General features: G+C 34.5%; 1 protein-coding gene across 1 annotated transcript in view; it reads left to right on the top strand.

The window, feature by feature from the left end:
• The first annotated feature begins 3,661 nt into the window (after window positions 1-3,661).
• The window catches only part of LOC118742822, a 46,343-nt gene continuing 33,256 nt past the window's right edge, over window positions 3,662-16,748 (top strand). Inside the window, exons 1-2 of the mRNA XM_036475244.1 lie at window positions 3,662-3,682; window positions 3,899-3,998. Coding sequence (XP_036331137.1) covers window positions 3,662-3,682; window positions 3,899-3,998 — 121 coding nt within the window. The remainder of the gene's footprint in view (window positions 3,683-3,898; window positions 3,999-16,748) is intronic.

Raw genomic sequence — 16,748 nt, 5'->3', positions numbered from 1 at the left:
AAAAGTATTAAGATTTGCGTGAGCTGGAACGATTTCAAAATACCTCTAAAATGGAATGAAATGAATCAAAGTTTTTTCTTAAAGTACTTCTTGAAAAAAATATCGTCAGATGACAAAACAGTTTAAGTTTAAAAAATCTGCATATAACTATTATAAAACAAATTTTCTGCATTTTTGCGCTGGTTGTTGAATATAATAGGTTTTATAATTCCAATGGAAAAACGGAGACGATTATTTTTTGTATGGGGTCTGATATAGTCTAATGTATATACATAAGAATTAGGATAACTTAAAGGGTAAAAAATGTTTTAATTTTTTCGATATGATTCGAAATATATCCGGCCGAAGTTTATTGTTATCGAAATTTATCGGATTATCCATGTCTATTGAGTTATCTAAATGTATCGAATTATTCAAGCTGATCAATGTATATGTAGTTATCGAAATTTGTAGGGACATAAAAGATTATCGAAGTTTTTAAAGTTAATAAATGTAACAATTTGGCGATGTTTATTGAATTATCGATATTAATTGAGTTAAAGAAGTTTTTCGAATTCACTAAACTTATCGAGTTATCGATATTTATCGCTTTATCGAAATTTGTTAATAGCTATCGAAATATTTTGGTTTATAGAAGTTTGGGACATAAAATCTTAGTTAACAAAATTTACCGATAGTTATCGAGTTATAAAAATTTATCGGATTATCGAAATTTTTAATGTTAATAAAATTTACCAATTTACCGATGTTTATTGAATTATCAACACTTATCAAGTTAACAAAGTTTTTCGAATTCATTAAACTTATTGATTTATATTGCTTTATCGAAATTTGTTTGTAGCTATCGAAATATTTTCGTTTATCGAAGTTTTGTGAATTTTCAACGTATATTCGGTTTTCGAAATTTCTATGATTACGTAAGTTTGTCGAGTAATCACTATTTATCGAGTTAACAGTTCGAGCCCCAGGAACACATTGCCACGTTATTCAGAGAGTTATTAAAATTCATCTGTAAAATTTGGCGTATCTAAAAATATTTTGGCCATCAAGTTTGTGATTAGAGCTACATATTTATATTCACGTCAAAATAATATGAATAACTACTTCTATTTAGAGTCTAAATCTTAGACTAATATAATAATAGACTAATTTTAGAGTAATAGTACATTCACAAGTGTATCAAAAAGTAGACTTTATAAAAACCAGACATTGCTTCTGAGCGATTCCTTTCACAAGGAAACCCCAATCCTTTCTTTGCGCAATACTTTTGTATATACATTACTTAAACCATTGATTAGACCTCATTGAATAAATGTATAACAATAAGTTATCATCATCAATAGGGCAGTAAGAGCTTAAGTTAAAACAGCAGCAGCTGCAACAGCTAAGTTTTGAAAAGCATCACCACCACCGAACACAAATATTTATGTATATCCTGCACTGCAAAACAAAACAAAAAAAAAACATAAGCATTCACCAGCATAATGGAAACACTTGCGAACTACATAAAAAGGTAGCAATCCGATTTGGCCTTTCTGTCACCACACAAAAAAGGGTTCGAATTGAGTGATTTTGAGCGCTTTCATCCAGTATGCACTTGAAAATGAAGATGATGGTAATTGCTTTTGTTGTTAGGTCTCAACTGGCCACATGCTGTATGAGATAGTATTTTCCACTGTTGAGCTTCTATCTACTTTCTATTATGAAAATAGAGAGGAGAACTGTCCTCTTTTAGGAAACAATTTTCACACAAATGTTATACCAACAAAAAAAAGGTTATCAATTGAAAATGAATGAACTCTTGCGAGCCTTACAGTAGCTATTATCTGTTGTTGAATTGCTCGACAATTAATCATTTTAAGTAAGCATGTGGATTACGGCCCGGGGGTACATTTGTAAATTGTTTGGCTGATGGATCTTTGAAAAAATACATTAAATGAACTTAAACGAATATTAAGTATGAGAAAAACATGTGAGAAAGGAAGCGTGTCTATAACTGAATCTGAAAAAAAAACTTAACACTTGTCAGTGCTTAAGATATTGGTTTGTTAGAAATATAAAACTTAATTCTTTCACTTTTTAAGGAACGGCAAAGCTGATCCAATATAGGTAGCCTTAAGCTTCGTCCTGCCATGGGAGAAGATTTATAGAGTTTCCAGGAATCCATTCTTTTTTTAACTGCCTTTTCTTTTGGAAAGCTTATGTCCATCCCAAAAAATTCCTAGCGAATTTTAAGAAAATGCTATATACCCGTATGCAGTGGCGGATTTACCTAAAAGGCAACATAGGCAGGTGCCTAGGGCGGCAAAATTTAGGGGCGGAAAAATTTGAGTTGAAAAAAAGTTGTTTTTGTTTGGAAATGCCAAGAGAATCCAATTCCTTCTCCACTTGGTCTTTCCATCGCAATGGAGGCCTCCCTCTTCCTCTGGCCAAGCCAGTACAGCTGCTGTATTCTAATATACGCTTCGCTGTCTATGGCGTTGGAAAGCTCATGCATCTCATCGTTGGACCGTCTGCGGTAATCGTCTTCGCCAATGTGCAAAGACCCGTAAAGCTTTCTCTCCAATACTCCACCTCCTCGTACTACCTTCGATAATACAGCGAAAATAGCTGCGGCTACGCACTTCCAGATCTCTCTAGCGATAGTGATCAACATCCTTCACGACTATGGATATAGGCTGTTTGGCGAGTTCGCTGCTTAACAGGGGCACACCTACGGGCCGATGCTTTTAACCATCAGATTTTTCCTTCTCCTAGCACTTCTGGGGTTTAGAAGCCGACGCCGAAAAAATCTTAGTAGCCAGGCGGCGGACGAAAGAGGCTTGGAAAAGCCTACTGTTTATTCCTAACTGAAGGCTTTTTATTCAGCTGCTTCACTCGAAAATACCAGGAAGCTTGTGGATGAACCCTTAATAACGCGGTCTATCTCACTTCCTTAAACCGATGAGTGCACGACTTAACTCGCCATAGCATGCCCCCTCCATAGCCACCGCAAGAAATTGATTATCCCTCCACCCAGTGAGCCCCCCCCCCCCTCCCTCCTAATATTGCTGCAATCCACCTTATAGAGAGGCCAACAAAAACCCTCAGTATTACACGGGTGAAAGAAGATGATTTCGTATTATTCTTAAGGTTCAGTTTAGACAACCTCGCTTGTGTTGTTAGAGTTTATATTTGTAAATTATCTTCAGGGTACATTTATAATTTATTCTTTTTAAAATTAAGCAGATATCACACATTTTTCATCAAAGCACTCTCGAAGCTTTCAATCAATATATCCACTCCACAGCAATAAAATTGAGAAGAAATTGTTTTCGATGTAAAGTAACGACCTTCATAGCATTCTTTAATTAAATTACTCATACTACCGCATGAATCCAATAAAAAAAAAGAACGAAGCCTTTTCCCACCAAATTCCGTTTGACGCAAAATTCCAAGGATTGTAGATATGTATGTATACATTCAGCGTGTACATTGTATTTACAGCCAATACTCTTATCGAATCTGCGAGTGAAGCAAATACTTGGCAAGCAAAAGCCACTTCAAAATAAATTTACATATTTTCACAGTCAATTTTTTTGATTTTCCTCAATTCACGAGACGTCACCCGTTTGCTGAGAATTCCTATGCTGCACAAAAGTCAATTGTCTGCTTTTGGACAATGAACGAACAACAAAAGAAGGTAGCAAAAACACATTTGTATGGTAAATTTGGTATTTTTTTTCTCCACCAGCTACATTCTATTCAAAGCCTCTTCATTTCTGCTTTCATTGAAGATTTTCTTGTTTGCGAATCTACTTACATACATACATGCTTGTATACATAGAACATAGCACGTTAAAAATATAGACGCATATTTACTTTTCTTTGTCTGCGTTTTTTTTTTATCTACTTTCAGGAATCTAGCAATTTTCTACCATCATTTGAAGCGATTTCCTACGCTGTAAAGAGTATCGCAACGAAACTTAATTGGACGCAAGTTGACATTTATGTTGGCGGTAAGTCTGAGTTATTTACGTTATATGTATGTATGTATTGAACAACGCATATCGGATATGAAGTGGAGAAACACTTTCGTTTTAAAGCTGAGTTGAACATTAAATATAACCTAAAATATTTTTGTGTTCTTATATCTAATCAAAGAGATCATGTTCAAATATCCCACCTTCAGTTTTCCTGGATGATAAATTTGCTGCGTCTCTAAACTGTTAGCCGACTTTTTTTGTACGAATTTTGTTTCTGATGAAGTAGCAATACAAATAATTTTTCGATTTTTTTTCCGAAAGTTGTAATATCCTAAATCCCGATCCAACGGCTGAGCATTTTTTTTACGTGGAAAATATCGCTATTTCCGATAATTTTGTGCATCAAATTTTCTGTTTGTTGCCAGCGAAGTTTAGTATTTAAACTTAACCCCCACCCCACGCCGACACGCCGCAACAACCCAATGAAAATAAAACAGCTACAACAGCAAAATCAAAAAAAGCATTTAGTCCACAAATAGCAGCAGGCGCAACGAGCAAACTTTGCTGAAAAATGGCTGCACTCAAACCCACACCAAAATCACCGCAAATTCACCTCTGCCAAAGTGAAAGTCAGCGTCTCACTTCAACTGGAAATACGAGTGCAAACACATAGCACACAACAGCCTCACAAAAACGAAAAACCGCTGTGTACGCACACGAAACGCCAAGTCAGCAATTTAAAGCCATACTTTTCAGCGCGCAGTCAAAATTTCGCAGTGATTTCAGATTCGCATAAATACATATGTACACACATACATACATGCATACCCTGCGGGGAAAATCTCTAGCTCTGAACTGATGCGCTTCTAGTACATTTAGACCCAGTACTGGTTCGCGATAAATCTCTTTTGCATGCAAGCAACTTTCGAGTTTAACATGGCGATGTCCTAGGAAGTGTCAATTGCCCCCCGCTGCATCCCTTTTTCGATAGTTCCGAACCAGTTCTGAAATCGACAGACGAAAGAAAAAAGTGTCATGATTTTTCAATCTTTTTGGTTCTTCCGTGTGTGCGATTTTAAGTTATTTTGGAAATGTGTTTTCAATTTGAAATTAAATTTGTTTGAATGATTGTAAGAAATGTACGTTTACATACCTTTAGCTGTAGCTGAGTTTGCATAGGTGCTCGCTGTTTTTCTTAGATTCCAGACGGTCCCAAGATGTTGAAATGTTAACACAAATTCTAGTTTTGTTTTACCAAGCTATGAAAAAGCATCTGCGAAGCGCAGAATAGAAGCGTATTTGAACGAAAAAGCCGCCGAACACATATCTATGTAAAGTAAACAAGCCCCCCGCTGCATCCCTTATTCGATAGTTCCGAATTAGTTCTAAATTCGACAAATAAGATCTAGTTCGTTCTGCATCCCTTTTTCTATAGTTCCGAACCATTTCTAAATTCGTCCCTTCAGATATCGATTTCTAGTGAAATAACTGAAATAAATTAGTTTTTTAAAAGTACCACTTTTCTCCGATTTTGGACTGGTGGGGATTTAGTTCATATCGGACTAGTTCCTTTTTGGCGATAAAGACCTAGTACGGAACTACAAATTTGATTCACTAGTCCGCGGTTTCCCTGCAGGGTATATACTACATCGTAATTATGTAAGTTTGCGTTACGTATATGCCACAGCGTTTGAGGTGCGAATTGCCTTGAAAATGTGCTATGCACGAATTGCTTGCTTCACAGACGTAGCCAGCTGGCTGACTTTCGATTGCTATAAACTCTGCTGCTTTTATTTAACTTTTTTGTCTGTTTGTTTGCATGCATTTTCTTAAATATGCATGTATTTATGTGTCGTTGACTTGTACGTGTTTGGCTGCTGACTCGTACTTTCGCGCATTCTTAGATCATTTGGTGTGGGGAAATTGAAAATAATTGCAGCGATAAACATTGAAGTGATGGAAAGTGAAAAAATAAATAAATTAATAAAAATAAAGCTTGAACAGCAGCGAGCAATACTCGACTTTTCCCCCAATACTTTTTTGGAAAACACGCTCGCGCTTGACTTCGCTGCTATTGCGGCGGAAATTTCATTTCATTACGTTTCATTGCTTTTTGTAGCGCTTCACGACTGCTTCCTCGTAACTTTTAGCTCACTGGTATTACCTAGCAGTGCTGATATGATGGCTTGCACTTGAAAATTAATAGAATTTTTATTTTCCATTTTTTTTAGTTTTCTTACAACTACTTTGAAAGCGAATGAAATGCGCACGCGATTTAAATACACTTTTTTTATTTTGATTTACATTATTTGAAATACCTAAACGAGCTATTATAAAAAACCTCTATTCCACTACAGGTAATCTTTGATCCACGTATTTTTAAAAGAAACTTCGCAAGGTCCTTTGGTTGAATGCCATTTAGGTCGCGTGCTTCTAGGTACGGTGATGCTAGCAAGTGAAGTCTGGTCCTGGTAAGGGCTTCATAGTGGCATAGTATAATGGCTCTGTTGTTTACTGTTTTTCGTTACACAACCTACATTGGTCAGAGTAAAAAACTCCTATGTTTGACAAGTGTTTCATTACCCTACAGTGGCCAGTAAGAAAGCCTGTAACAATTCGTATGGTTCTCTTTGTTGTTATATCCGGAATTAAGGACTTAATCTGACTTTTAGCTTTCGTATTCGTTCAGTGATTTTGTGCTTTGTTCTTCATTCAGCAATAGTAGTGCCACCTTACGGAGCTGCATGACAGAATGGTAAAGGATCCTGTGTCTATTAATCTCTGCGCGAGAATATCTGCCACTTTATTGCCCATGACTCTATTGTGTCCAGGTACCCATATGAGGTATCCTGGTTCCTATCGGTGATGAGTATTAAAAGCTGAAGGCAGTCCCACACTAGCTTTGAAGTGACCTCGTGAGCTTTAAGAGCGCGGAACACCGCTCTGCTTTCCGAGTGCATGTAGATGTGTTTCTTGGTTGCCCCACTTTCTACAAACTGCCTTAGACATAGTTCAGTGGCTTGAATCTCGGCTTGAAAGACAAAGTTACCTTGCCCCATGCTGGTAAAAAGGAGCTGAAAGGAAATGATATCATCAAAGATAACTAGTAGCACCTCTTTGGAGAATTATATCTTTTCTTCTTGAAGGAATAGTTCTAGTAATTTGTCACTTTTCCTCTGACTAAGCTAGTCATCTTAGGATTTCGGTTTAACCCAGTGTAATTGCACCAACAGGCGACTATGTTCAGAGCACTCTGTAGGAGGTTGGATTATAATTACAGTATCATTCGCATAGCCTTGAACGTCGAAGCCGTTTTCGCTGAGAAAACAACTTCGATGAACCTTGGCAAATGGGTGATCACTGCACCCTGTAGGTGGGTATTGTTCAGTTCTAGAGTGGATGTAATGGTTTTGGATTTAAGAGCGTTTGCTTACCAGTGGCATGTCGTTTTATCAACCGCTTTTGCGCCGAACGCAATTGTCTAATAGAAAGTGTTACGTGTTGTCAAAAGCGCACTGCACGTCCAAGAAACATCCCACCACCACTCTGAAGAGCGTTGATAGCAGATCTTCCTGGAGGATAGCCATATTAGTATCTCTGCAAAGGGTTCCCGGTAAAGACAAATGCTTCGTATTCGTGCCTATAATTTTGTACATTGTTTTAGTAAAAAGGGTGTAAGACTAATGGGTCGGTGTGACTTTGGTTGGTCTGCTGGTTTCCCCACCAACTTTGAAATATAGCGGACTGTCACTTCCTGTCACTGCAGTGGAAAGGACCTCCATGCAAAACATGCTCTGAAAAGCGTTATCATAAAGGGTAGCAAGCGGGGAAGTTCTATCGATTTTATTATCGATGTTATCGATATTCTTATTGAACGTATTATCGATGTTTTTATCGATACTGTTACCGCTTTTGTTGTCGATTATTCATCTATTTTTTAACGATTTTTCATCGATTTTGTTATCTATTATTCATCACTTTTGTTTTCGATATTCTTATCGTTTTTATTGTCGATATTTTTATCGATTTTATAATCGACTGTGCTACCAATATTGGTATGGATTTTTTTATCGAAATTTTTAACGAATTTGTCATTGATCTTGTTATCGACATTTTGTTGGATTTTACTATCGATTTGGTTATCGATAGAGTATAAGGATAAAAATGAAGATAAAGGAAAACAGAATAACATAAATGTAATTAGAACGAACAGGGCCCTAGGGGTGTAGGTTGGGATCTAGATAGAAAAAATACAAAAAATATAACCTTGAGCAAAAGCAGATATATGTATGCATGTACATTGGTTATGAGACAAAATAGATATGTAACGTAAGTATCACTTCTCCAGTGTGGCCCAGGCGCACTTACCTTTTTCCCCTTGTGCACGTATAGTAAGACGAAAAATTCAAATTGGTTTCATAAAAAAAATCAACATATCTAATGTTGAAAAGCTTGCTTCGCATACAAAATAAATTCTCTCATTTCCTTAAGCATGAAAAATTTAAATATTTGTTATGACAGTGGTAAGTTTAACGTCCTTATTCTAAGCAGAATATTTGTACAATGTAAGCACAAAAAAATAAATTTAAAATTTAAATACTTTTCTAAACTAATTTATTTTCATAAATTTATGCACAATAAACAACCTTGCAACTAGCACAGTAAATGGTGCCAAATTAAGAAAAAACCAATTTATAAAGCATTTAATTGGTTTTTCATCTCACTGACCAGGTAATAAATCATTTCGATAAAAAGCTAAATTACAAAAACCATATACAAAATGACAATAAAAAATCGCACTGTTGCCATTCGGCGGAAGTAGGAAAAGTTTACAGCAACAATTAATTAACATTTTCCGTATAACCAAGCAATTAAGTTGAGTAAATAAATGTGCCAAATGTGGCGAGGACGAGCAAATAAATGATCGCATTTACGATTGAATGGAATTGCATGATGAATTTAGTTATAACATATATGTATATATACATACATAAATACATATGAACATACAAATGTATACTTTGACATATGAATGAATATGCACAACTGATTGTTTTTGTAATCGCTTATAAATGTAAACATGCAAATTGTTTGGCGTATATTTATGAATTCTTTGATGGCATGAGTTATATATGTATATGTGCTGGTATGTACAATAAATTTGTAGTTGCTATGATTTATGCATTTATATATAGGAAGCAGCGGTTTAATTGTAATTAAAATGCATTCAAGGCCATTGGCTATTCACACTTTTTTAATACATTTAACATTCATTGGTACCCTTTATTATCCTTATACTTTTTTTTATTAAGTAGAATGTGCATACCTACCTACATGTACATATGTATGCACTTAAAAGCGGCAACGAAAATTTATAAAACAACTAAAATTTATAAAACTATTTCGCCCCACTTATTTGTCCGCTACTTTAAAACATTTAAAATTTTTAACAACAATTAAAGTGCATTTTAAGATTGGTTTGTGCTTTTGCAGGAGTATCTGCAGTACAAGTGTGTGCGGATGTCAGATGTACATATATGAATAATATTTAAGTATGATTGCTTTGTTGTTATTACCTTTTAACAACTCAATGCCACCATTGCAGAAACATGTTTACTTATATGCTTAACCTTTACGAGGTTTTCATTTATGAAACTAGTAAAAAGCGTTCACACGCTTCGCTGAGTGTATGAAATTTGTGCGTGTTACATAAGGTGTTTTTTTTTATTTCAATTAAACTCAACATAATTTAACTCTGGCAGGTCGTCTGACACCCATAGAGTGATACATATTTACAAATGTACCTTATCTTATGCCCTTAATGTGAGTCTAGTTTTATTTTTGAAACCGGGGGCGATCCTCCCACTTTTAGTTTAGAAATAAATGCTTTTGGGAACTATTTCGATTGATACCCCTATTGTAATAATTAATTTAAGTTATTAAATAATTTGAATTTAACTTTTAAAACAGGTGGCAAGCCTTATATAATGTCACACGAATATTCCAAATATTCAAACTAAAGATTCCTTAAAACTTTTTCGCAGATATTTTAATGTCAAACAAACATAAATAACTTGTGCATAATTAAATTAAATTCGATTTTGCAAATCGGTGGCAACATTCCTCAATATTATTTCATGCTACAATCATCTTAAACCTTTTGAGTCTGATACCCATTACATAATTCCCTTAATTCATGTTAAATTAAGTTTTTTAAAAAGGCGGCAAGCCCATTAAAACCATTTCAAGTTATATCCATACTTTAATAATTGATTAAACTTATTAGATAATTTGAATTCAACTTTTTAAATAGGTGACAACCCTCGCCAAAATATTTTCAAACAACAAAAATTTTCAGCCTCTTTCGTGACACCCATATTGTGTACCAAATGCAAAACCTAATTCCCTTGATTCAAGTTAAATTTGATTTTTCACCAGGTGGCAACCCTCCTAAATATAGTTTATTTTTAAAGCCTTCCCAAACCCATTAAGACTGATAGCCATATAGCAATAATTCATTTAATTTATAAAATAATATGATGATATATTAAACAGTGGTGGCCATAATTATAACCTAATGTCTTGTTCAACGATGTGCTAATGGGCGCATCGCCTTTTGTCGGGTAACGTGACACAAAAGATTAGCCACCCGTTCACGTACCAGACATCTTAAGCGAGTGAAAATTATATCTTATCTTTTTTTACTTTGAAAAATATCCTTTCCCGGGGTTTAAATTAGACCCTATCGGAAAAAAAAGTTCGTCGTACACACCTGAGCCTAAAGTGCATGGCAATTTCGAAAAAGAAAATGTTTTTTTTTTTTTTTTAAAAATTTGGTTGCCCCCTTTTTTTACATTTTTCGTCATATCTTCGACATTTATAGTGGGATCCAATATATAGTGTTCTAAAGCTTGGTTACTTCAATTAACCCGTTCTTGTACTTACCCACCACATCTCAGTTCTTATCATCCAGACGTACCATCCTAATGTCAGTAAATTTAAGCTCGCCAAAAATCTTTAAAATTTTGCTAGGCAAGTAATATTTCGATTTTTCCAGTAGAACTATTTGGAAACATTTTTTTAATAGCAATTTTAGGTGTTGTCGAAAAATGTAAAAAAGGCGAAATGGCCTGGCAACCATTCAAAGCTGCGGGAAGTGAATAAATTCGCCGCAAAGTGCCGTAAATAAGGAAAAGAATGAGTGGGAATACAGAACACAGCTGTTTGATATTAAGGCTTGAAAAACCGCCGCACGTCGCCATTTTTGTTGTTACCAAAAGTGACGACAACTATACCGAGTCAACCCTCCTCATATTTTTACCCGAACAATCGGCTTGAAATTTATCACAGAGTACAGGTCCGTGAACGCGTAGCGAGAAGGAAATTGGTAAGCTTCTTTGCTCTCTCCACCACATTGAGGCAGTACGACAATCGCGTGTAATGAGCGAGGTACTTGGTAAGTACTTGACTCAATTCGGAATTTTATATTTCCTAGGAAAGAGTACTAGGCCCGTCTTTTCTGCGTTAATGCTGTACGTCTCCTAGTGTATGAGTCATGAGTGGGGCGAGGATTGACGGGAATTTCCTGCACATCCCCGCTTTACATTTTTACCATCAGCGACCATAGTAGTGGCGTTACTATGGCGCCCTGAGGCTTGCCTCAGTTGGCCGGTTTATTGGTTTCATGCATCTGCAGTATGCTTTATGGATTTAAGATAATGTTAAAGGCCCCAGGGTCACTTCAATAATCCAACCTCATTGTGTCTACCTACCGACTTTGATGTATGCCACTGTGAACCTCTTCCCAAAGGCAACCTTTTAAAGTTCATCATATCAAACCACATTATTTTGAAGACTTTTTTTTTGGAAACTTCGTAAACTATAGCACCGAATAAGATATCTTCAAAATTACGCATATCTATTTCTTAATTACTTAATAAATCGATATAAGAAAAAATATTGCACCTTAGTATATTTGAAGTACCCTATTTCGGGGTTCACTGAACTCAAGTGGCAGCCAAAATCTCATTTGGCCAGCAGTTGCTTTACAGTTATTTACACTGAAATAGCGCTTCTAAGCAACATGAAAGTAAAAGTGTAGGAAAACAATAAACTAAAGCGTACAATGAGAGAAAAGTGAATAATGCTTACAATAGCAAAAGCTTTTGATGTTAAGTGTGCATGAGTGTGTAACGAACATTTATACATAAATACATTCCTGAACAAAGAAAGAAAAAAAATCCACCACAATAAGAGCTTAATAAAAGCAAAAATCGAAGTCAGTAAAATCCTCAAGCAACTCAAACTGTCTGCTGCTGCTGAACATCAGAGGAGTCGGACATCAGTTATTACAGCAGTAATGCCCAATAGCTCCTGGCTCTTCTTCAGCCAATGCTTAAATAATTTACGAGTCGATAAGTAAGCTAACGTAAGTATGCGCGTATCACCACCGAATAAACGATTGTACTTGCAGTGAAATTTAATGCCCGCTGCTCGCTAAAGACAAGACAAATAAATGCCAGACCAATTCAGCGTTGATAACGCTGAGAGTTAATGTGTTTAACGTTTGGACGACTTTGTTATAGTGATTTTCATTTTCTTTTTTGATATTCTTGACTTGATTTCTTGACTTTTGTTAAATTTGCGAATCATTGGTACAAATTTAAATACTTTTCTTCGCATCACACAGGTTACGTATACGCCATGGTGCACACTTTTTTGTGTTCTATGTTTTTAACATCGAATACCTATGCAAACTTGAGTTAAATTCAAATGTAAAAATGGGCTAAAAGGCAATGTTTGAAATTAAAATTATTTGTAAAATTATCTTCTGGCAGCAGCAATTGTCCCAATAGCATATTTACGCCGAATAACGACTTTTGAAGTTCAATAATCGAAAATTGTACTCTATACATAAAAAATAAGAGAAAAGTATCTTAGTACTTAGTAGTAGTAGTCAAAATATAAATGTTTCAGAACTTTTCTTCAGTACTATATCAATTTAAATTAAAAAAAAAAAAATCAGTTAATAAATTTACTCCAATTATAATTTTTTTGCCACTGCAAACAACCGTGTAAATAAATATCCATTCTTAAATTTACTTCTGGATGCAAAAGAGTTCCTAGAGCATCTAGATGCATTTTTGCATCAAAAAAATTTCGCCTACGGATTTTGGCGATAAGTGATATATGTACTTGAAGAACTTGTAAATTTCGTTATGCTGTGACCACTTGCACTATCCAACTTTCGTATAAATTTTTATGGAAATTAGAGCAATTTTTGCACGATTTCACCATTGTACTTTCAATATTTGTATGTACCTTTATACTACTAACTGTATTTAGTGTTTACGAGCCGTATTTATCTAAAGCGAATATTATTCAGAGATTTTGGACAGACTCGATATTAATTTAAAGCAAAAACGATCACATTTGAGCAAGAAAAAGGTGCTGTTCCATGAAGTAAATGTACGGGAGCATATGAGTGTACTCATCATAGAAAAAATCCATCAATTGGGCTACGAACTCCTGCCCCAGTCACCATATTCACCAGATTTAGCCCTCAACGACTATTTCGTATTTCAGAACCCAAATAAATGGCTGGGTGGTAAAAGATTTGGGTCGAATAAAGAGTTCTTTTCTTATTTTGGAGGACCTTGAAATTCAAATTTTGGAAAAAAAGCTGGATTAAATGCATCGAGCTGAAGGGAGACTATGTTGAGAAATAAAATGCTGTTTTGCCGAAAAATATATCTTTTATTCCTTCATGTTTCTCACTATTATCAATATGTAAAATTACACTGAAATGTGTTTGTATTATCTATGGCCATGAAGATACATTTAATCATATATGCACGCGCTTAATTAGTAGTCATTACTTATCCATAGATAATCCAATACATTTATTCACATTATGCAGTCATATACACACATACATATGTACTTAATATGTTTACGAATAGCTTCTTACGTTTACACTCAAAGCAAATGAAAGTAAATTCATTTACGAGTGTACTCAATGATATAATATTATGCACATAAATATTTAACAAAAAAGGTGAATTAGTATTTGCTTGTACATACATATGTACATAGATAACTACTAACATACATATGTATGTGAATTTGAATACATAGGTCATCTTCTATTTATATGGTTTTTGAATTAACTATGCCGACAGCAAATACAACAGCAGCTTTTCCGTCCCGTCTGTCAACTACATAGTTTTTTTTTATTTATAGAACAATTCCAAAGAAAATAAATAAGGTATAAATTGTAGTTAATGTAGTCAATTAACGAAGCCGGCAGCCATTAGCCAAATAACTTTCTCAGATGTTTCCAAATAACCGCACAAACAAAACAATAAAATTATACTTACATATTTACCCAATTGAAAGTAATTTGTGTTTAGTTAAAAGCCTTCCATAACCAATTTGGCATAAACTTTTGTTACAGAAATTCCGATTGCTACTCTTCAACTGGTTATTTCCGCAACCACCGCCTCATAAACTCTCAATTTACTGCAATTTTCATTCAAAACGATTAATTCTCGACGAGTGTAAAAGTACTTTTGTGATTGATTTGCCAGCATAATAATGCGTTGATTCATTGGTTAACGCATAACATACGTATTAGGGTAGTTCTCACCTAAATTTTGTATGGGACACACATTTATTTTATGCTACATGCAAAATAAAGACCTCCACGGAAATTTTAAAATTAAGAAAAAAGTTAAAATTGCAGAGCAAGGAATTGAAAAAAAAAATTGAAATATTTTTTAAGTAGTAATTCTTCCACAACATTTTAACTTGAAATCTAATAAATTTGATATATCGAGCATTAATCGCCAAAATAACGTAAGCGACATTTTTTCAAAATTTTATTTTTGATGCAAAAATGCATCTAGATGCTCTAGGAATATTTCTGCGTCAAAAAGAAAATTTATAAAAAAATGTCACTTACGTTATTTTGGCAGTTAAGGCTCGATATTATTAACACTAATTCATATGAATTCGTGGGAAACTAGCTGAACTTTAGCTGGCCAAATTCAAATTTTTGTAGAAAATTTGCGATTCAAAGAAAAAATTTAAATTTTTTCAAACCCAAAGTTTTTCATGCATTTTATAAGGCGAAAAACAATTCTTCGTAGAAATGGTAAAGAATTATTGAAAATTAATCATTTTCGATGGGAGGCTTCCAAAAATAATACCCAATTTTTAAATTAATAATAATACTAATAGATAGTCGCTTACACACTATGTTTATAGTTTGGCCGAGTTTCTCCTCCGATTTGTAGCGCGCGCCTTAATATTGCCACACAAAGGGAATGAAACCTACAGTTTTACGCCGACACCGAACGGTGGTTGTTTTTTTTTGTGAGAAGTATTTTTCATGGCAATTGACTGCCGAGGATCGATCGCTATTAGAAACAACTTTTTTCGATTTCAAATATTCCGATCGAAAATATTGTTTTTTCAAGAATTCTATGCCAATTTGAGAGCTTTGAGCGACCATTAAATATTACTTCGATGTGCAAATAAAAAAAAATATGTGTATATTTTTTTCGGTATAGAAAAACGCTAGGGGTGAGAGCATTAAAAATCCGACTTTACTTTTTTTTTAGACCACCCTAATATACATACATACATGCCGTATGTTCCATATCTACATATGTTTGCAAATGTGCGGTTAGCAAATCATCTTAATTAAATTCCCATTGATTGACCACAAAACCAATACGCCAAAACACAGAGAAAATCAGCAATCCAAATTATAGCGGTGCTGGAGTGTGCAATGGCTACACACTGTATTTGTATGTGTTTATAAATAGCTAAATACAAACTCACGTTGGCATAGAAATGTATAGATTTGTACGTACATATTTCTCACTGAAAAATTATGTGGTTGCAAATTCTGAATATGCAATGTGCTTTTGGCTGCATTTCACTGCTCGTAAGCTGGATAAAGCGAGTGGTGGGTGGGTGGAATTGTAGTATGAGCGATTATATTTGAAAGCTGCTGTTTTACGAGTAGTATTCAGAATATTTATGCTTGTGGTCAAACATGAAAATTTGTATGTTTTACAAAATTAAGTAGTTTATCGATATTTTTCTTGGTGTTGTAGGCGATGAACATTTGTTACACAAGCGCATAAATGTAAATCAAATGAAATTTTCAGACGGATTGGTTAGCTGGGGCAAATACAAAATTTATTTATGCATTTTTGCGCAGATTAAATTCTGTAAATAATTTTAGGTTACGGGCAATCTATGTAGCTTAATTTGTAATCTGAATTTCAAAGTTTGGCCAAAAAACCACAAACAAGGAGTGCATGCTTAAATGATTGGGCGGAAAGTCCTTCAAATTCGTTTGAAAAAGCTGGTCAATTATGGAATGCAACTAAGGAATGAGCAGAATTTGGCAATGTGCAACCATAAATAGCTAACATTTAGCTATATAACTACGTTATGTCTTTAAAGTACTTATTTTCAAATTAATATTTTTTTTTTTTGAATGCAAACAACTGACGAACTAAGTTAGCCAGCGGTTGTTTGTAGTTACTCCTAATATAATTTTCAGCTGAATCAAAAATTGCAGTCTCACCAACTACATAAGTGACATTTAATTTTGTTGAATAAGTTAAACGAAGTATTACAAAATGGAAAACAAACGAAAAATTAAGCTTAATTATGTTTAAGAATGCTTTACTTTGAAAATATTTGCAAGAGGGTTGCCACCTGTTTAAAAGTCAATCCCATTTGTTCGTAGATTAAATAAAGTAT

The sequence above is a fragment of the Rhagoletis pomonella genome, unplaced genomic scaffold (genome assembly GCF_013731165.1).
Source record: "Rhagoletis pomonella isolate Grant_MI unplaced genomic scaffold, Rhpom_1.0 Rhpom_scaffold_00001, whole genome shotgun sequence".
In the NCBI taxonomy this organism is placed as follows: domain Eukaryota; kingdom Metazoa; phylum Arthropoda; class Insecta; order Diptera; family Tephritidae; genus Rhagoletis; species Rhagoletis pomonella.
Note: the sequence above shows the minus strand (reverse complement) of the source record. Positions and strands in the feature narration are given on the sequence as shown.